Source organism: Penaeus chinensis, chromosome 40 (genome assembly GCF_019202785.1).
Source record: "Penaeus chinensis breed Huanghai No. 1 chromosome 40, ASM1920278v2, whole genome shotgun sequence".
NCBI classification, from domain to species: domain Eukaryota; kingdom Metazoa; phylum Arthropoda; class Malacostraca; order Decapoda; family Penaeidae; genus Penaeus; species Penaeus chinensis.
Genome location: NC_061858.1, coordinates 26,151,545 through 26,154,044, shown reverse-complemented (window position 1 = coordinate 26,154,044; position 2,500 = coordinate 26,151,545). Strand labels below are relative to the sequence as shown.

General features: G+C 37.5%; 1 protein-coding gene across 3 annotated transcripts in view; it reads left to right on the top strand.

Annotated features, from left to right (window-relative positions):
* The window catches only part of LOC125046989, a 31,416-nt gene that overhangs the window by 15,141 nt on the left and 13,775 nt on the right, over positions 1 to 2,500 (top strand). For all 3 annotated transcript variants that reach the window (XM_047644997.1, XM_047644998.1, XM_047644996.1), the window contains one exon: positions 126 to 509. In XM_047644997.1, coding sequence (XP_047500953.1) covers positions 126 to 509 — 384 coding nt within the window. The remainder of the gene's footprint in view (positions 1 to 125; positions 510 to 2,500) is intronic.

Here is a 2,500-nt window from a genome sequence, read left to right as displayed (position 1 = left end):
GCACTTAGGGTTAATTTCCATTGTGACTGAAATGTTATTCAGTGCTGTAAGGTATACTAACATTTGAACAGAATAGCTTCAGTGTCAGCATATTCCTCAACATGTTTTTGATTTTCAACTTACAGGTTGATCGTCACAACTTCCCTTGTGGATGTTCCCGTGAGGGTTGTGGCAATTCATATGGGAGGATAGAGTTCAACCCAATACGCGTGCGAACGCACTTCATTCACACGCTCATGCGTCTAGAAATAGAAAAACGCCAACAGCAGCAGCCGCAGCCATCACAGCAACAACAGCAAGCGCAGCCACAGCAGCAGCAGCAACCACAACAGCAACAATGGCAGCAGCAGCAGCAGCAGCGGGCTAAGTGGCTGGCTACCGCAGCAACTCCAAATGGCTTTAGTAGCGGGAGTGGGCTGCCCAGTGGAAACCTGCCATTCTTTGAAGGTGCAAGAGAGCCAACTGGATTGTCTGTCACAGAGCTGCACAAGTTCAACTCTTCTGTTGAGGTAAACTCCCATTCACGTGGTCGGTTTGGAATGCTTAGTAATTGTGCTGTATCCTAAGGTGGCTGTGTTGATGCATTATATTTAGCTCTTCACACATTTAAACACACTGAAGCATACACTTATACATCTGTCTTTCACACCTTTTTATTTGTTTTTTTTTAATGATTTTTTGTGTATTATTTAGTTGTTCACACAATTTTACATGTTGAATATTATTTTGGGGCTCTTCCTTTTATAGAAAACGTAGACATTTCTTCAACTGATTTCTCAATTTAACTACAGTTTGTCTGTATAATTTCCACTAATGTTATTTGCTGTGACAATTATATTTCACAAAACCTGTGATGCAGGTCTTTTTGACTGTTTTATGTTTGTTGTTGTAGTTGTTGAAAAGTTGAATGCTTTCTTCAGAGTAGATATTGATTTTTTTTCAAAAGAAGTACTCTAGCCAAAACATTTTGATAGAAATTTATAAGGAAAAGAGATACATTTGATTTACTAATATTTTTTTTAGAATGGAATGGGACTTTGAAAGGAAGGATGTGTCATTATTACACCACAGTTATGATAATAGATATAGAAATTACCAACTGTAAAGTTTCCTTATTTGAATTCAGACTTGGACTGTAAATCTTCAGTAAACCAAAAGACAGGATATTGGTAATTTGATGTCTGTAAACATATGTTCTGTAAACTAATTTGCATGCATAGTCAGTGTGTTTGAGGACTTCCTATATGATGCATTTATAATAAGGCAAGATTTGCTGTACCTGAGGTGTGTTCTCTGGTCTGTGATATGATGTAATAACCTGTATTGAGAATATCTGATTATGCATTAATTTAGATGACCTCATTGAGAGACTCGTTTCAAGTGTTGAAAGTAAATCAACATGGAAATCAATTCAGGAAGAATGTAATGCATGAAGGAATATTTTGGGGGGTAAAGGAGTAACCTGAAATTATACTTTTTTAAGATTCTAATATAATTTTAGTAATTTTGAACAGATGTACCTGTAATGTGTAATTTTTATTTTTTCTGCATCATGAAGCTTTAACTAATATGTATCTGGGCAGAGAATAAAGTTATTCTAATGCACTTATGCACATACTTACAGACATGTGCACTGAGATATGTGCAAACATGCGCAAGTATGCATATTTGCACAGACATGTTGGCACACATTTACAAACATGCAAATGTAAGTAAAGATACAGACACATGAAAACCACTCACACACTCACACACTCACACACTCACACACACACACACACACACACACACACACACACACACACACACACACACACACACACACACTCACTCACTCACTCACTCACTCACTCACTCACTCACTCACTCACTCACTCACTCACTCACTCACTCACTCACTCACACTCACACACACACACACACTCACACTCACACTCACACTCACACTCACACTCACACTCACACTCACACTCACACTCACACTCACACACACACACACACACACACACACACACACACACACACACACACACACACACACACACACACACACATTTAAACATACATGTGCATAAACACCAGCACACATACTCATACTCACCCTCACTCACATAGGTGTACCCATACAAAAATGTACACACATAGGCTCATATGCACAGGCAAATACACAGGCACACACGCACAAGCACACACCATCTATTATTTTGGTGATAAAAAAAAAAAAAAAAAAAAAATGTGATATTTAAATATTGTGATCTCTATATGGTAATGAATATGGTGAATTGGCAATGACAACAATGGATATTGCCAATATGAACATGTTAATGGTTGTGTTATGAACTTACTAAAGCAATTAAATATCGTTGAATTATAGCTTCGGCAGAAATATGTGTCCTAGCAGAAGTATTTGTAATAATGCTAGTCATGCTGATGATATTGGGAGTCATATTTTCATTAGTCATTTTATTGTGTTTGTACTATCGTGTGAAGTTAGATGGCA